The sequence below is a fragment of the Tympanuchus pallidicinctus genome, unplaced genomic scaffold (assembly GCF_026119805.1).
Source record: "Tympanuchus pallidicinctus isolate F22 unplaced genomic scaffold, pur_lepc_1.0 scaffold1, whole genome shotgun sequence".
NCBI classification, from domain to species: domain Eukaryota; kingdom Metazoa; phylum Chordata; class Aves; order Galliformes; family Phasianidae; genus Tympanuchus; species Tympanuchus pallidicinctus.
The window spans coordinates 17,234,345-17,251,436 of record NW_026294618.1 but is presented as its reverse complement, the minus strand read 5'-3'; the positions used below and the strand labels follow the sequence as shown (position 1 = coordinate 17,251,436).

At 36.8% G+C, this 17,092-nt stretch overlaps 1 protein-coding gene across 3 annotated transcripts in view; it reads left to right on the top strand.

Annotated features, from left to right (window-relative positions):
• Nucleotides 1-17,092, top strand: part of TRAPPC12 (trafficking protein particle complex subunit 12) — a 43,698-nt gene that overhangs the window by 4,263 nt on the left and 22,343 nt on the right. For all 3 annotated transcript variants that reach the window (XM_052700986.1, XM_052700975.1, XM_052700965.1), the window contains exons 4-5: nucleotides 5,533-5,646; nucleotides 6,709-6,847. In XM_052700986.1, coding sequence (XP_052556946.1) covers nucleotides 5,533-5,646; nucleotides 6,709-6,847 — 253 coding nt within the window. The remainder of the gene's footprint in view (nucleotides 1-5,532; nucleotides 5,647-6,708; nucleotides 6,848-17,092) is intronic.

The following is a 17,092-nucleotide window of genomic DNA, read 5'->3' as shown; positions in this document are numbered from 1 at the left end:
GTGCATTCTTGATGTTTTCACAGTAGTGTTTTGCAGAAGGTTAAGATGTACCATTAGCATGGTAAGCAAAGCTGAAGTGGTAGTTTCAACTGCTTTTATTTTTTATTTTAAAGCAGGAAAACTACACTAAAATGCTTCCAAATGAAGGTTTATTTTTCTGTAGAGAAAGCTTCTTTCAGACCTTTAAGTAGCTGCATCCAGCAGCCTCGTGAGCTTTGCCTTGTTCTTTCAACTACTGGGTTCCATGTGAAACTCATCACTATTAAATGGCTGAGCTGAACTTAATCTCTTGAGATGTCAAAATGTTTCAGGCTTATTTTATTTCTGAAAAAAATGAATGAAAAATTACTGAGGAAAAGCACTTAAGAATCGTGTTATAACAATTTGTATTTAGCATTTAACATTTCGTGGTTTAGTTGCATTACATTACATGTAAAAGCTTTAAAGGAGACTTTTTGTCACGTTTAGAAGATTCTAGGTAGTCTCTTCAAATGAATTCAGAGTTAATTCTTGAAACTAAACCTGGAAAAACATACTGTGGTCTCCATCATAGAGATGATTTTTCTGTCTCTCTCCATGTTCTGCTTAACTGGAGAGTTTAGAGAAAAAAAAAATGTCATTAAGAAATCTTGTCTCCATCTGTGCCAGAGAAGGAAAGGGCTTTTTTCCCCACATTTGCTCTTTTGTTAGAGTCAGTTTGCTATACAGGGAGAAACAAATCTTTCTCTATTTGGCCCAGTAGCTTTGTCCACGCAAATTGTTTTGTGCTGCAAACTATCTTATACCTTAAGTACAGTGCTGCCGTGGCTATCATTTTAGCTTTGAGTGTGCACTTAAGCTTCATAACAACATTATTATGACTTTGGAATTAAAGCAGAGTGTACAGGAAGCATTGTGCTGCTGTCACATCTTTTACTACCTGCAGCAGATCTCTTTTAAAATTTATCTCATTTGACAGTGTTTTGTTTTTGTTTTGTAAAATTGAAACCAGCCATTCTGCCAGAAGTTGGTGTTCTTCAGTTTTCTGGGCTTCCAACTGTTAGCTGATGGCTGAGTGTGGAATACAATGAATTCTCAGTTTTGTTTGTAGAACTTTGTTTTTTTATTATAAGAATTAATTTGTTTTATTTGTTCCTTGCTAATATGACTGTGTTGTTTTCTTTTTTTGTTTTTGTTTTCTGAAATTCTTAATGTAGGAAACTTATTTTTGTTTGGCAGCAGTCTGAACAGTAATAAGTATTTTGAACTTTCTTAGAACCATTAAAATTCTGTAATAGATTATATTACCTAGAAAGCTGAATGCCAGGCCAAAATAAGTATAAGAAGTGCTTCTTTAGCAACCACCAATTTTATTGTCTTTGAGCGAATTCCTGACAAAACGTATTCAGGGAATGTTATGTTTTCATGTAAAGGGCCACTTACAGGGAATATTCTAATTAACATCTGGATAAAATCTGGAGCTTGAGTTCAGTCTGTTGCAATTTGGAATACTGCTACGCAGTTCCCACAAAAACAGGATTCTTCCTTACCTGTTTAGTATCCACATGAATTACACATCAACGTAGAAATTAATGAGATCACCTCTGTCGTATAATTTAATTCCTTTCTGCAATGGACAACCATGCAATAAGGTCTGTTTCAGAGGGGTCCACACACAGAAAGGAGAAAAATAGACTTATGTGTGAGTATTGAGCTAAATTCTATCCTATTATTTAAATGTGTTCATGTGAGCTAGTGTCTCAACTCTGAAGTCAAAAGAGATCAAATCAATACAGTTACTGGAAACACCTAAACTTAGATGTGTAAATGTGGAGTCCCATGTAACACACCCAAGAACTGTAGGAAGATGCTGTAAAAAGGCACCAGTAGCCACTGGAACTAAAAGTAAATGCTGAGTCCTTTTAGGTTTGCTAGGTTAAAATGCCCCAGTGACGGCATTCACTCAGAGTTGTAACGATTGTGACTTCTGTTTCATGTTGCTTTTTAAATTATTTTGTTGATGTTTCCTTCCTCTCTACTGTTACTTTGTATGGAGAGACAGCAGTGACATTTCTGTTTCTCAGATTTTTTGTATCTTATTTTTAAAGGCAAAATTTTCTGATTTCTGCCAGTTATCCTGTAATAGGTACACTGGCTCAACCATCCTACAGCTCTTGGTATCTCTTTCTATTGAATCCAGCTCTGTCTCACTGTGACTGTCTAGAACTCAGAGCAGTATACTGTACATGTTCACATACATGTTTTTTACATGTTAATAACTATGTTTTACCTCTTCTATTATTCTGATACCATAAACTATGTGATCCTTGAGTAGTGATATCCTTCTTTATATTGACAATACTTTCTGTATTATATCTGCAAATAGAGATACCAGCTCCATTCAGCAGGATCACAAGAGAGTACCTCAGATTGATTCCAGTATACATCGTGTAATGTATACATAATTTCTTAACCTTCCATATGAAAGTTCTAATAAAAAAATTCTACAAGTTAAAAGATAAATTTGTGGAAACAATGAAATTAGTGTTTGCAGCAAAGAATGTTGATGACTGAGATTGTTTTGGGTGGATCATAATATAAACTGCGAAAGTTGCTTTAAGGACAGCTAGTTGTCAGATGATGAATGCAACCTGGAAGATAGTTGGCTGAATTGCCAAAGGTGCACCAACAACAGCAGTGTTGTTTCTGAGGCAGATAGCTGTTCACCACCAACTGAGCTCCATTTGTAAAATCGGACTAGCAAAAGTATTTGTTTGGTATGAATCTGGTTTCTGGTTGTTTGGGTGAGATTTGTACCCACTGCTGTATAGCTGCTTTGTTGAACAATTGCACTTTGACAATTTAACAGGTAATTGAAAACGTGCTCCTAGTAGAGTTATGGTAGAGATGATGTGCACTTGAAGCAGTTTTGCAACTCTGAGGCTTTAAAGGGCTGCAGGTGAAAAAAGAAAATATGAGTTTTTGATTCCTGAAATGTTTTATTAATTTGGTATAGGAAAAGGCATTTACCTCTGACAGAAGTACATGTAGTAGCCTGTCTTCACTGCCTTGCTTTGTTTTGCACCAACAAATAAAAATTATGCATACGAAAGCAAGTTGTGATTATGCCAGTTCTTATTCCATATTTTACAGTAAGTTTTCTACCCTCATTTGAACAAGTAGCATGGTGTTTCTTACTAGAGACCTTTCTGATATTTTGAGCTGTAAGGTGTTTGCACTAAACAAACCTAAAATAAAACCTGTGCATTTTGCTGCAATAAATATGCAATGATTGCTCTAAGTATGCAATAATTTCTTCAAGTTGCTAGACCAGGAAAGGGTTACTAACTACATTTTCTTAACTGATGTGAAAGTGTTCTACCAATGTAATTTACAGGGGAGAAGAATGTCATAGCTAGTGGAGGAGGACATTTTAATCACTTTAATGGTGTTACACGTAGAGTTAATGACTCCCTTTGAGTCTATTTTCAAAGGAAAAAAAACATATAGAGTTACTTTTGCATGTGATTAATGTTGTGTTCTTGCATATATTTTCAATTATAACAAACTTAGATGCAGTAGTATGGCATACATATTTAATAAGTTAGAAATTCTCCTTAAAAATAAAGGGCTTTTGTATTCCTCTACTTCTAAATCAGTCAGTAATTTACAACGTTTTTGTAGCTGATTGAAGAAAAGATCAGAGTCTCCACAAACAGTGCAAACAGTAGTTGGGGGCTTGAGAGGATTAAGGAGGGAAGTTGAATATCTACCACTAAAAAATATCTATTTGTTGGATAAAATTTCAGTAGCTTACCTCTGACCCGCAGTTGTTTTCCTTATAGCCTGGATAATGTTATAAATTCTCTTTCTGTGTCAGGTGAGTTCACCTGTAATTGAACACATGTTCTGCAAATAACCTGTTTATATCTTCTTTCATAGTTTTACCATTTGTTCTCTCTCTTTTACATGACTTTCTTTGCTTGACAGTAGAATTCCACGTGGGTATTAGTCCTTGTTGTTGCATCACCTCAGCTTCACTGCTTTCATTCAGGAAAACAACGTACAGTATTGTATACAAAGAATAAATTAGAGTACTTCTGCAGTCATGTGCTTTCTTTGTTCAACTGGAGTTCAGAACATCAAGCAAAATTGGCCTGGAGGAGAAGGTTTCTAGGGAGCAGTTACCTGTGAGAGGGTGGTAGCTATTTGGCAGGTTTGGGGTTGTTTTTTTTTTTTCATTTTTTTTAATATGAATATATGAATATATTCACAAGAGAATGAAAACACAGTCTTTCACATATAGTGAAAATTCTGATAATTAAAGTTCTTTGGACATTTAACTGAAGAGGAAAATGATAAAAAATATTTTCCTTTTTTGGCTTGGATTGGGTCATTTTACTCAATTGGAAGGTTTGTTTTCTTTTTTTTTTTTCCATTTCTCGTTCTAAAAAATATAATGCCTAAGTATTATTCTCGTATTTGAACTATTGTAGCATTCTAGGTAAGCTTCCATGGGAGAGCTGCACTTTGTGACCAGCAGACAACTCTAATTTTGGAATCATAAGGAATTCTGTTTCATTTTCTACCAAAGAGTTCTTTTACAGTGGTCATCTGACTTTTCCTGTCTGTCTCCTACTATACAGAAAAACTGGTTTTTGTTTGTGTCCAGAATAGGATTTTTAAAATTGTAGTGTTCTAATTGCTCAGCAGTGTTCCACTATTACTTCTAGATACTACCTCTCATTTGGGAAGAAAAGTTAAGCAGTTTGAGAGTCTAAGTCTGCTTCTGCTCTGAGGACAATAAGAAAATGATTTGTCTCTGCAGAAGAGAAGTAGGTGATGAACATTTCTGTTTAAGACTGTTAGAAACGTGCATTGATTTTTGCTTTTGTGTAGACATTTCAGAAGCTGCTGTGCTGCTTCATGATCATGTTGTCAACCAACTTCTGCATTTCCAGTGGAACTCCGTTTTTTGTCTAGGATATGACAGTGCAGGGAAAAGATGGTATTCAGTGCACTGTGATAGCTCAGCTGCACTTTGAATGAATGTGGCTGTGAAACAGGTCAGAGTATGAAACCTCATCATACCTTTTACTTGGTGTTTTTCCATCCAGCTGATTGTTCTGTTGGCACATTCTCCAAACCCATGAAGCCTTAGTCTTTTTTAAACATATTTTCATTGTATTAGATATTTACACAGCTGCACTTGCACATACTAGGCAGAAGCCGTAGTAGGATGATGGTGTGACAGTGCAGTGAGACTTGTATAGCTGGGCAGGATTTTGTTTAATGAAAGAAAAAATATACTTAAGAATGTCTTCTTCTGGTTTAGTCATCTGATAATACTACTTTCTCTCATACTTTGCTTCACTTTTTCCCTAATTACATCTGGAGCTTTGACAAAGGACACTGTGCTTCTTAACACCAGCTCTCCTGACCGTGTCTTTTTCCTGATGGGAAAATGTAGTTCCTTCAGACAAAATAAACAGTAGTGCATTTTAGGGGGTTTTGCTTATGTGTTCTTGCTAGTTACTCTTTTCTTCTTCCCAGAGCAGTAAAAATTGGAGGGCAGCAGTTGATTTATGTGGACGTCTGTTAACTGCTCATGGTCAAGGCTATAAAAAAAGTGGACTACCTACAAACCATACAACAGATTCCTTGCAGGTAAGCTCAAAGATACTCAGCATAAGGCAAAACATACTCAGCATAAAGAGATTAATGTAATTTATTGTCTGTTGATAACAGACAAGAGCAGTGAGTACTAAAAGCAAACTAAAAACACCTTCCTACCATCCACCTGCTTCTACTTCCCTGAGTGGCCCAGGGGAATGAGAAATGAGGGCTGCAGTCAGTCTATAATGCTTTATCTCTGCCTCTTCTCTGTGGTCACTCTCTGCCCCAGCTCCACATGAAGTCCATCCTGCAGAATGCTGTCCTTCCCCAGCTGATCACATATGGGTTTCACACAGGCTGCTTGTCTCCCAGCACTGCCCTAGTGCAGCTCCATACCATAGAGCCCATCCTACAGGAACAATTCCAGCACTGTCCTCTCAGCCCTCCTGCCCTACCATGGGCCACTCTCCTCGGGCTGCAGTCTGCCCATGCTGCTGCTGCGGGGGGGTGTCTGTGGGCTGTGGATTCCTTCAGGCCACTTCCACTGCTGCACTGTGGGCACCTCCATGGCTGCACATGAAGATCTGCTCCACATAGTGCCTGGGGGCTGAAGGAGGACAGCTTGCTCCTCCGTGGGCCCCTCTTGGGCTGCAGGAAACTTTTGCTTCATGTCTGGAGCATCTGCAGGATGTGACCACTTGACAGGTCAGATCCTGACTCTAGGAACTATCAAATTAATGGAGTTTTACCAAAATCATATTAGATCTTAAAATTAACACAAATTTGGAAAAGTAGAAGTTGGAATGATGTAAATTATATGCTAAATCAATTAAAGGGAGGTGTTTTAATTTTGAAACAGCCTACTTATTACAATCATCTTCAGTATTTCAGTACCCTATGTAAGTAAAGCATCAGTCTCTGGATTTTGTTTTGATGTTCTGAGGAAACTATTCCATGAAAAATCATGTAAATCCCAATTCTTATCCGCAAGTAACACAGAAACTCTTAATTTTATCAGAAAAACTTGAAAGTTGAAGTTTTATTTGGATGTGGCTTGTGATTGAAGCTAATAACAAACTTTATCTTTTACTTTTTATGTGTACTCATTTGTAGCTGTGGTTTGTGAGACTAGCACTGCTCGTAAAACTGAATCTCTTCCAAAATGCAGAAATGGAATTTGAACCATTTGGAAACTTAGACCAGCCTGATCTTTATTATGAGTATTACCCTCATGTATACCCTGGACGAAAAGGTAAAATACTCAATTTATGAAAAATCTATTGTAACCATGAGTTCTTGCTCTATTTTTATTATTATTATTATGATTCTGGGTTTTTTTGCTTTCAAAATCTAAAACACTGTTTAACTGTAGATTATTGCTTTTTTTTTTTTTTTTTTTTTTTTCTCCCCAAGGAGAGTGTGATTAACTACAAAGTTAAATGATAATTTGTGTTACAGAGTTGCTGGTAAGAAGTAAAAAGTTAAGTTGCTCCATCACAGTATGGTCACAATGTTGTCAGTGTGTTTTGTGCTGCTGTTACAACATTGATTTGAGAGAGGAATATTTTTAACAAGTAAATGTAATAGTGTTGTGGTTCAAACTTATTAATTTTCTTGAATTTTAATAGTTAATTCTAGCCAGAAACTGCTGTTAAAAATGACAGTTTATACACATAGAATCTATAGGCTTTTCTCTTCTATGCGTTTTCTGTATCATATTTCATAAAGATTTGAACTGTTTATAAATTTCCTGATAGTGAAAAAGGGAAAGAAAGCAGAATCTTTCTCTTCCGTCCAGCAGCTGTTTGATGCTTTTTTTTTTTTTTTTTTTACCAGCCACAAAACTGTAGATTACTAGTAATTCTTGAACCTTAGGTATCATTGGCCCATAGATTCCAAAGTTATGAATAGACAGTGGGTGCTCACATGGCAGTGTACATTGATAATCCAGGCCTTATTTTCTTAGGTTCCTGATTTCAAGGCTAAAAAGAACTTGGAGAATGATATTGAATATGATAAATTTTTTTTGATAAAATTAAAACTTAAATGTAAAAATTGCAAAATAATTTAAACAAAACAGAAGAATGAGAATTTATTGTGTAGCTTGTTGATGAATAGACACAAATGTACCACCAGCCTCAGTAGTTTTTTATCTTGAATTACAAAAGACCAAATAGTCAGCATCTTTCAAACAAATGCAGGCAAAAATTTCTTGGTTTCCCTGGCTGTTTGAATAGCAATAGCAGTCTTTGCTTTCTTCCACAAGTAGACTGAGGGATCTCTGACACACTGTTCCTTCTATTCCATCTGTTGCCTTGGAGTGAATTTTTTATCCTTTCCTCTATACTTTAATTTTTTTTCCCAACTATTTAATATTTTCACACTTTAAAAGATCATAAGAAAGCAGAAGAGTTTGTATCTTTTTCAGAATTAAAAATAAGAATAAGTTAAGATCTATACCTGAGTAAATAAGGACTGAAATGTTGATTACACTGAAATATGAAACTACAGTGGACAACAATAATTTCAGAAAGGTAGTGCAGACTTATAAAATATGCTAAACCAATAGTTGAGTGGTGTCTAGTCGCACTACATTCCAAGGGAATAAATAAGTATAAAAATAAATCTTTCACTATTCTATCTGTCATAGAGTCATAGAATTGTGTGAGTTGGAAGGGACCTTTAAAGGTCATCTAACCCAACTGCCCTGCAGTGAACAGGGACATCTATATCCAGATTAGGTTGATTACTTGACCTTGAATGTCATCAGGAATGGGGCTTCCACCACCTCTCTGGGCCACCTGTTTCAGTGCCTCACCAACCTTATAGTAAAAAAACTTCTTCCTTATGTCCAATCTAAATCTCCCCTCCTTTAGTTTGTAAACATTTCCCCTTGACCTATCACAGCAGACCCTGCTAAAGCATCTTTTTTATAGCCTCCCTTTAGATATTGAAAGGCCACTATCAAGTCACCCTGCAGGCTTCTTTATTCCAGGTTGAACATACCCAGCTCTCTCAGGTTGTCCCTGTAGTGGAGGTATTCTGTTCCTTGGATCATTTTTGTGGCCTTTCTTTGGCCATACTCTAACAGATCCATGTCTCTCCGGTTCTGAAGACTTCACATCTGGACCCCTCAAGGACACCACTGAGCCATTGATCACTGCTCTGTTTCTTGCATGCAGTTTCTCATCCATTGAGCAATCCACCCATAAAAACTATATCTTCCAAATTTGGAGAGAAGGATGTTAGGGGGGACCATGTCAAAGGCCTTACTGAAGTCCAGGTAGATGACATCAGTGGCTTTTCCCTTGCCCATTGATGCAGTTATGCCATTATAAAAAGTGACACAGTTGGTTAAGCAGAACCTGCCTTTGGTGAAACCATGCTTGTTACCCTGTATCACCTCCCTCTCTTTGATGTCCTTGTTATGGCTTCCAAGAGGATCTGCTCCATGATCTTCTCTGGCACTGAGGTGAGGCTAAAAGTTCGGTAGATCATTGGGTCATCCTTTCCACTCTTCTTAAAAATGGATGTGATATTGCCTTCTTTCCAGTCATCTGGGAATTCACTTGACTGCTATGACTTAAAAGGGTCACTGAGTGGCTTGGTGACTGTGTCAGCAAATTCCATCAAGATTCTGGGATGTATCTCTGGATTGATAATTCTGGGATGTCAGCCTGTTGCAGCACACACTGGTGAATCCCCATGGTCATGTATTAAAAAAAAATGTGCTAGGATCACTAACACAGGAAGATAAAAAGTATGAAGGCAGTTTTTAGAGCCCATACAACTAAGTGTTGAACAATACATTAGTAGTTCAGGCATTTTCCACCAGAAAACAGAAGACTGATTGTATGTTAGTGGAGTAAATAAGATACTGTATCATCAATCACAATCAGAAAGAAAATGGGAAAGGAGGAAAAAGAAAACAAAACAAAACAATAAACCTTATACATACGGAGTTCTGATAAGGGGGATAAAAGCCATGTCTTTACTTGCACACATTTTTATTTTTTTTTTAGTTCTTAGGTTATTCTCAACTATTGTAGCTTATAGAACACTCATTTTGGTAGCGTTAACTTTCCTGTAACTCACTGGTCTATTAACCAGAAACAAGTCCAAATTATCTCATAAAAAATGAAATGCCATTTTAATGTTTCCTTTTAATCCTTGGCTCTTTCAGAGACACACAGCATTATCAGTGGAATGGGCATGTTAGATTAGCTGGTAGGGCATAAGAGAGAGTTTATAAAGCATCATAAGGAGCGCAGAAGCAAAAGATGAATAAAAAGTCACATTTTAAAAGAAGTAAAATCAGATTCTTCTCTCTGCAAAAAAAATCTGGAATAAGGATGCATGTACATTACAAACTGAATTTAAGCTTGCTGCACAAAAAACCACTACAGCAGTGACTCCCGTCCCCCGCCCCCCCCAGATGCTTACTGTTGAGAAAATGGCTACTGTGCTCACTCCAGACAGGTATTTTTGATATTTTCTGATACAAAATACTGATACAAAATACTATCATCAATAATTCTTGCATCAGGTACAGAATTGGGTAATCACATGGGCCAAACTGCAGTGTCCTTTTTTCCTGTTTGGAATTCCTACCTAGAAAAACTTGTAAATGCAAGACTTGCTAGCAAGAATTCTCCCTGTTAAAACTAGGGCTGATCCTTCCTTACAGATGTTGATGGGTGATGGCTGCCTTTACTATAAAATGTACACTCTCATTCAAGCAGAAAAAGTTAAATATAGGGAACAGAGAAAATGGAATTTGAATGATTTAAATCCATAATGAAGCAATTGTAGATTTCAGTAGGAAGTAAGACTGGTTTAATCTCTAGATCAAGCAGGAAAGATTGAGGAGTGAATTAACTAAGTTTGCTGGATAATACCAGGATCACAGTAGGTTGTTCCCCTGCCCTCCTGGAATGTTGTGCACCTACAGGTGACAGAGATGACAAAAGGAAGAGATTGTAGAAATCAGGAAAGGAAGATTTTTTTGAAAAAATATTTGATGTTAGAATCATGATAAAGAAAACAGAAGTGGAATTTCTGCACGGTATGACTGCAAATGCCATATAAAATGTCAGGACAATAAGAGAGGCTGGCAGCGTTGCCAAAAGGAAAAGAAAGGAGTCCTGGGAGAGCTTCAGAGGAAAATTAAACCAACCCTGCTCACCATTTTAAGTTGAATTGATACAAGAACATTTTCCACACCTCCTGCTCTTACTTGGAGTTTAAATTCTTTTAGGTATGCTCCTCTGTGATGAACGAATAAGGGACTGTTGTCACTGCTATCAGAAGCACAGTTATAAGCTTTCCTTACTTCACACAGAAAACACAGAAAAAAAAATATGATTTATTACATCCCATATTATGGATATTTTGAATATAAAGAAATTATGCAAAATAGTATATGTATTACAATTAATGTGTACATTGTTTCTACCTATAGTCTCATTTCTGAAATTGTTTCTTTAGTGCTTGTTCCATTTATATACCGTGATTCAAAATTAAAATGCTGAATCTCTTCCTTTTATGCTTGTTACGCCACAAAATGATACGTAGTCTTACCAAACATCAGTGGATTCTGTGTTCATACAAATAAGTTCCAACCAAAATATACGAATGATTTATGTCTATTTTGTTATTTAAATTAGCTAGTTAACGATACATTTATAGTAATTTTTTTTTTCTTTTTCCAACCTTGGTGATTTTGTGATCTGTAATCCAGTACTGCATAGTTTACTGTTAGCCAGAACAGAATTGCTTTCTCTCTCTTACATCCTTGGGAGCAACATCTCCCTCTCCCTCTCCCCCTCAAAGCTGTATGAGGAAGATTTGATAGCTGTTCCACATCTTAAAGACACTGTATTTATCTAAGATACGTACAACCAGCAGGCTGATTCCAAGCAACTTTGACCTTATTTTCCTCACAGGTGATCAGATAATTTTCCAGGTTGGTATGTTCATCTTAAATATGAACTGAGACAGAGGTTGTATTTTTTTCCAGCTTAATGGTTTAATATTTGTGGTATGTAATGATGATGCAGAATAGTTTCCTTGTACATCTCCTCAGTTTCTTTAAAAGCAATCTGTTCTGTTTTACATTTTGAATGCTCATAATCACAGAATCATAGAATTGCAAGGTTGGAAACGACCTGCAAGGTCATCTATTCCCAACCATCGTCCCACTACCCTTGCTACCACAAGCACTAAACCATATCTAGCAGCTCCTCATCCGGACGCCTTTTGAACACTGCCAGGGATGGTGACTCCACCACCTCTTTGGGAAGCCATTCCAGTGCCTGACCACTCTCTGAGATGTCTAACCTAGACCTCACCTGGTACGACTTGTGGGCATTTCCTCGGGTCCTGTTTGTTGCCTGGGAGAAGAGGTCAAACCCCTCCTCATCACCAGCCTCCCTTCAGGAAGTTGTAGAGTACAGAAAGATCTCCTTTGAGCCTCCTCCAGACTAAACGATCCCAGCTCCCTCAGCCTCTCCTCATAAGACTTGTGTTCCAGGATAATATATACTCTCGTATGTATGAATGAGAGTAATTCATACCAAAGTGAAAATCAGATGTCATATTCTTTGGGGGAAAAAAAATGAGTCACTGTAGTTGGAATGGATAGCTAAAAAAAAGAATTGTCTTAAAATGACACTATTTTTCCGTTATTAATTATAATGGATAAAATTACCATGAATTCCTAAGCGTGGTCAACAGAGGTCAAATGTAAAACATCAAGATAAAAATGCATTAAACTTTAAAGGTGAAATTTCAGTACACAATAGTAATTAGAGAGCAGTGCCTTTGTTGAAATCGCCTAAACTCAGTCAATGTGGTTTTGCTATATAAGAAGGCGTTACTTCTTTGAGAGATCTGAGGCATAAAAAAGAGCAAAAATCCATTCTCCAGTAGTTGCAAGTAAACATTTTAATTGCAGGATATTCTGCTTGTTTAAAATATTTCCTTGAGGTAGAATACATAAAAGCTATATTGCCTTGTTTAATTTAGTATTGAGTAAAGTGGAGTAGAAGTTCCAATTTAAAATAGCTTTGCAAATGTCATCCCATGCTAAAATCCTCTTAACCCCAGTGGGCTATTACATGTATTACATGTACACTTACATTCTTTTTGGAAAGAAATTTGTGTTACACTGTGCCATAATTATGTAGCCTACCAGAAACCAAGCAGGTGAAAAACTTTCAGATAGTATAACATTTTTTTCCCCTCAAATTACTTACTCTGGTAAGCACATTTATTTCTGTAATAGCTTGGTGTTAATGTACTCAATCTTTCTTTCTTGTTTTGTTTGTTCCCAGTGTGACTGTGTCTACTGAAGCAAGTATAGTTTTGGTTTTTTTTTTCCCTGATGTTAATCTGCTTTTTAATTAAATTTTGTACTGAATTATGCAACATTCCCTTTTGACCTTCATAACACTATTGTTATTGATCTACTAGGGTCATCAACAAATGGCACACCTTTTCCCAACTGTTCTCTTGTTAACTAGATGATGTAAAGTGAAAATTACAGTGTTCTGTAGACTCTCAGACATGGTTTACGGTCTGCTCCTTCCATCTGGAATGCATCCATTCCCATCAGAAGCAGTTTCTTTGATATGCATATTATTGTTTCATCTGTTAACTTTTTCTTCCTTTTCTGTCTTAGTTGCAGTGAAATATTTATGTTCTACTTGAGCAATTAGAGAGGAGCTGGTATTTGGGCCTTTGAATTTCTTCTCATCACTAAGTAAGCTGAGCAAATTCTCTTTCTCAGGATCAGAAAAGGAGCTGGGAGAAAAAAGAAATACTGCTATCTTCTTGCAGTCTTAGAAGTATGTCCTTAGTTCTTCATTATTTTGTAGAAAGCTTTGTCTCTTACGTTTTTATACTTCATGGTACAATCTTAGAACAGTCTTGATAGTAACATGGAGTGATAGTATTTACGTCTTTTTTTTTTTTTTTTTTTTTTTTTAGCCAAATATCAGCACAAATTTGCTTCCAGGGTACTTTGATTATTAATTATAATGAGATTTCAATTATAGCAATGAAGGGGTTGGAAAACAGTTTCTATTCTAAACTTTTTTCAACTACTCACTTTTTTACAATTTTGTTCTAAAATTTTTGGTGTTTTCCTGTTTACCATTTCATTAATGTGTTTTGAAACTTTTTAGGTTTAGGCAAATAAATTATTGGGCTCAGCACGCATATAGCTAGCTGAAGTATTTAAGTGTTTGTAACACAGTAGTAAAAAGATTAGATGGAATAAAATGCTTTTAATCCAGTGCTTCAACTAAACGAATCCCTCAGCTTAAATGGCTAGAATTGTTGGATCAGGTCTTGAAGAGGATTGTGTTGCACATGAACGTGTGCATGCTTCTCTCCTGGTAATTTGCTGATTTCCTAGTGTAAGTATTCAGATTTTCTAGTTTGATAGGTGGCAGTACCATAGCAACATAAATTGCTATCTGAAAGACAATGAGTTAATGCTCGTAGTTTTGTCAGCACTGTCTTCCAGCCTTAAAGGTGGCATTGTCTGATAGGTTCTGGCAGAGATCATTGGTGATGTAGTCAGTATGAAATTCCTTCGGATTTCGGTATACAAGATGAGACTTAAAAGCTCTTATCTTGACAAAATTTGCCACTAGATTGGTCAAATAGGAATGAGTGAAGCCGTGCTTATTATCCTGTATCACCTCACTGTCTGACATGTGCTTTAGCGTAGCTTCCAGGAGGATTTGCTCTATAATCTTTCCCAGCACAGAGGTGAGACTGACAGGTCAGTAGTTCACAGGATCATCCTTTTTACCCTTCTTAAAAATGAGTGTGATGTTGCCTTTTATTCCAGTCACCAGAGACTTCACCTGATTGCCATGACTTTTCAAATATCACTTAGAGTGGCTTGGAGACTACACTAGCCAGTTCCCTCAGGACTCTGGAATGCATCTCATTGGGATCCATAGACTTGTGGATGATCAGGTTCCTCAAGTGGTCATGAACCTGATCTTCAATCACAGCAGGAGGGACTTTGCTTTCTTAACCACCTCCTTCTGAACTTTTTGTTTGCAGGCTGTGTGATGAGCAGTTACTAGGGAAGACCAAGGCAAAAAAAGTTGTTGAGTATCTCAGCCTTCTCTTTGTTGTTACCAGCTTGCCCCTGTCACTCACTAGGATTGGACTTTTGTTTTCTGGTTGAGGTAACTGTAGAAGCCCTTCTTGTTCTTCTTGGTACCCCTTGCCAAGTTTAGTTCAAGATGGGCCTTAGCTTTCTTGACCCCATCCCTACACAGCCTAGCAGCTTCCTAATATTCTTCCCACAATACCTGTCTCTGTTTCCACAGCCTGCACATTTTCTTCTTGCTTTCCAAGAGCAAAATATCTGTCCAAAATATCAAATGCTTTTCAACAGGCTTCAGATTTTACCATTCTAGATGTCATTCAGCAAAATATGTTTGCTGTGTGTCTAGGTTTTTTTAGCAGTGTCTCCATGTAGCACTTAACATTTTGTCATTGTTATATGAAAAACATGTAGGAAGAATAATGTGTTAGAAAACTACGTACCTATGTACTGAACAAATGAAATTATTGTTTGGTCACCTTTAAAAACATATGCAAGTTTCATTTAAATGGTATTTTTCTTTTGTTTCGCTTAAATGGTGAGTGTTTTTCTTTTGTAATTCTGTTTCTTACATTGTGTCTTGAATATGTATAGTTGTGCTTTTTTAAGCAGAATTTGTGACAGTTACCTTTATAAGTTTCAACTCTATTTCATCTGTCACCTTACTCAGTTGAGAAATATTGGAAATACTGTGGGGTTTTTTAAATCAGAAGGATTGACTTCTGTGTCTTGCAAGACAGAGTGCAAGCTGTGTTTTGGTAGATTGGGGTGCTGTTTCTTTTTTCTCTCTCCTTACTATATGTTTTTAACAAGAGGAGTGGGCTTCCTCAGTTGTCTCTTAAGCAGAAAAGAGGCCAAAAGATGTGCCTTTGACATGGCAGCTTGCCACATGGCATAATGGCATTATAGACAACAAATTGAAGTGTTGTTAATTCTTATGAGATCTGTTAAATTCTTAAATGGAAGTGTTGAAGTCAGCACTCTTCTTTGATTGCTCTGTCCATTTTATCGCTGAACTGAAGAGGCACTGGTGAAGATTCACAAGAGGCCTATTACGGTTTACCTTTGCCTTTTTCATTTCCCATTCACCCCATGAAACTGCTGAGCTTTTTTTTCAAACCCGTTGTGCTCTGTCTTCTCTTCCACCATGGTGCACACACAGGTCACCTTGCTGAGTCTTTTGATAGCAGAGGTTCATAATCATCCACCTTCTGAAAAGGCTTTTGGTAGCTGGCTGATCCTTCTCTGAATACAGTAATCGAGTACAATAACAGATATAAGCAATGTAGTGATAGAATACATGAGTACACAGTATTTTCTGTGTTTGTTTTTTTTTTCCTAGTTTTTACAAAGCTGTAACCAGAAGTAACAGAGCTATTTTGATGAATGAATCTCTTCACATTTGTTTTGTATTAATGCTGTATAGTTTTTCCCAAGAGGTCTCTGAAGTGTTATTGACACTTTAAATAAGTACTACTTATTCAAAGCTTTGTCAAATCTAAAGTAAATTTAGGATCATTCTTTTTAACTAGTGATTTGCCCTACTAATGTAGAAACTAAATGAGATGTATAATCCATACCTTAGATAATTTTGCTAAAACAGAGCTTACTTGGAGATGGGAACAGTGGTAAATGGTAGTTTTATTTCTTTTTTCTTTTCTTCCATTACCACACTTTTGTGAGAATGTGCAGAACAGTTTTGTGTGTTCTCTGATAAAATATTCTGCTATTCAGAAGGATTATAAGGAAACTAGGGAAGAGGACAGAAATGGAGTTAAATATAATTTCAGTAGCCTCTCTAATCAGGCAGTAAGCAACAGAAATTGAGTGGTTGGATATGGTGGATGCTTACACACTAAATGACTTGCAGGGTACCAGTCATGTCACGGGTATCAAAAAGAACCAGAAGAAACGGATTCTACAGCTTTAATTCCTTCTGCATGAAGCAGTCATAAATTCTAGTTTGAGAAATCATTACACTGCCTACCCTTTACAGCATGGGTCAGCTTCTTTGTGGTTTTGTTTGGTGAGACCTCTCATCACACTCAACGTACATACTAAGGGGCACACTGGAATACTTTTTAGTCCCATACTTTAAAGGGAAATATTCAGTGGTTCAGAAATAAACGATGATACAGTTCTGAATTCTTACTGCGGCTGAGGTCTTAGTTGCAATAGGGAATAAATCAGATTCCTGTGATGTCTGGTTGGTCTGGAGTTCCATTTATTATTCTCATATCCTCTGGCACCAATTTGGGTGATGTAGGTTGATAATGGGTTATTCCTTCCCATTGCCTGGGTCATAATCACGTGGCTTCATTCAGCGATATATAAGATCAGTACTTCACAAAATATGCAGTCCCAAAA